General features: G+C 18.2%; 1 protein-coding gene across 1 annotated transcript; it reads right to left on the reverse strand.

Moving 5' to 3' along the window:
- Window positions 1–548: 548 nt before the first annotated feature.
- On the reverse strand, window positions 549–1,388 carry PGAL8A_00420000 (conserved Plasmodium protein, unknown function; the record flags this gene model as incomplete). Its single annotated transcript, XM_028672919.1, has 1 exon — window positions 549–1,388. One exon carries the CDS (start codon window positions 1,386–1,388, stop codon window positions 549–551), a length of 840 nt encoding a protein of 279 aa, XP_028529424.1.
- Window positions 1,389–1,608: the final 220 nt, after the last annotated feature.

A 1,608-nucleotide genomic window follows, 5' to 3' on the forward strand; every position in this document is an offset into this window, starting at 1 on the left:
TTTTTTTTTTTTTTAAATTTTTTTTTTTTTTTTTTTTTTTTTTTTTTTATTTTATTTATTCTGTTTTTGTATTTTCATATTTTTTTTTTATAAAATTATGAAATTTCAGTTTGTTTTAAATCTTCAAAAGAATAAAAGTTAATTATTAATATATTTAACTTCACCGTACTACACATAACAAAAATTAACGTATTTTAATTATTTTTCAATATTTCAAGTAAATACTTTTTTTAATTTATATTGAAAATTATTTCCATAACGTTGTCTCAATTATAATATAAAAATGTATTAAATATATATATTAGTAACTTTTTATTTGAATTTAATTATATTTTATCTTTTATATTTCACGTTAAAAAAAAAAAAAAATTAGAATTGATTTAAATTTCATTTTAAAAATTAATGTTTCAATTAAATGAATTTAAAGCTAAAATATATATAATAAATGGAAAGAAAAAAAAAATAAAAAAACTAAAATTAATGAAACCTTAAATATTTTTTACCATGTTTTTACAATTGTAAAAAGAAAAAGAACAAATGGACATAAGTTAGTCTACGTAACTATTGTTGCTACTGCTACTATTATAGTTTTCTTCTATATTAAGAAAACCTCGTTCATTAATATTTAAAGATTTATTACTAATATTTTTATTTGCTTTATTTAGATTCATTTTTTCTTTTGATAGCCCAAGTTTTTCTTTTTTTGAATTAATTTTTTCATTACTTATCTCTTCATTATTATATCTTTTAATATTTTCATATTGCACCATAACATTTTCATTATCAATATCTTTGTCATCAACAATATTTTTTTCGCTTTTAGTTTCATTTATACTATCTTTTTCAAAATTTATTTCTTCATCATTTTTTAAATTTTTTTCTTTTTGGTTATTTGTATCTTCATCACTACTATGATATTCCTCCCTTATTTCTAAAAATCCATCAGGTCTCAAAAAAGCATTAAAATTATCTTCGTTTTTTTCAATTTTGGAAGTTTGATCAAGTTCTAAAGCAAGTTCGATTTCTTTTGTTAACCTATTTATGGAATCTGTAATTATTTTATATTTTTTTTCATAAAAATCTAACTTCTTTTTAAGATAATCACATGCTTTTTCTGCTGTTCTTTCACAATATGTATTACATCCAATATTTTGGTATATATTATTTGTGTATTTTATTTGACCTTCATAAAAAGCAATTCTAGAAAATGGAATAATAACTTTGTGATTTAATTTTTTTGTTAATTTTGAAACTACTTCAATTGTTTGCTTGTATTCATTTATTGTTTTCTTTAATATTTCTTCCTTTAATCTTTCATTTGTTAACTTTGATACAAGCCTTTGAGTAGCTCCTTCTATCTTATCTTTTTCAATTTTATCTTCAACCATATTTTTTTTTTTTTCTTTTTATATATCTATAGTTTAATATTACAGTATTGTTAAAATTATTCCATGGTATCCCTTTGTTTTAATATGTATATTTTAACATACAAATTTACAAATGTATATTAATACATATTTTAAGAAAAACATATTAAAATAATCCAGTTTTTTCTAATTTTATTATTTTTTTTTTTTTTTTTTCTTTTTGATTAATATAGTTCTATGC

The sequence above is a fragment of the Plasmodium gallinaceum genome, assembly GCF_900005855.1.
Source record: "Plasmodium gallinaceum strain 8A genome assembly, contig: PGAL8A_v1_119, whole genome shotgun sequence".
NCBI classification, from domain to species: Eukaryota; Apicomplexa; class Aconoidasida; order Haemosporida; family Plasmodiidae; genus Plasmodium; species Plasmodium gallinaceum.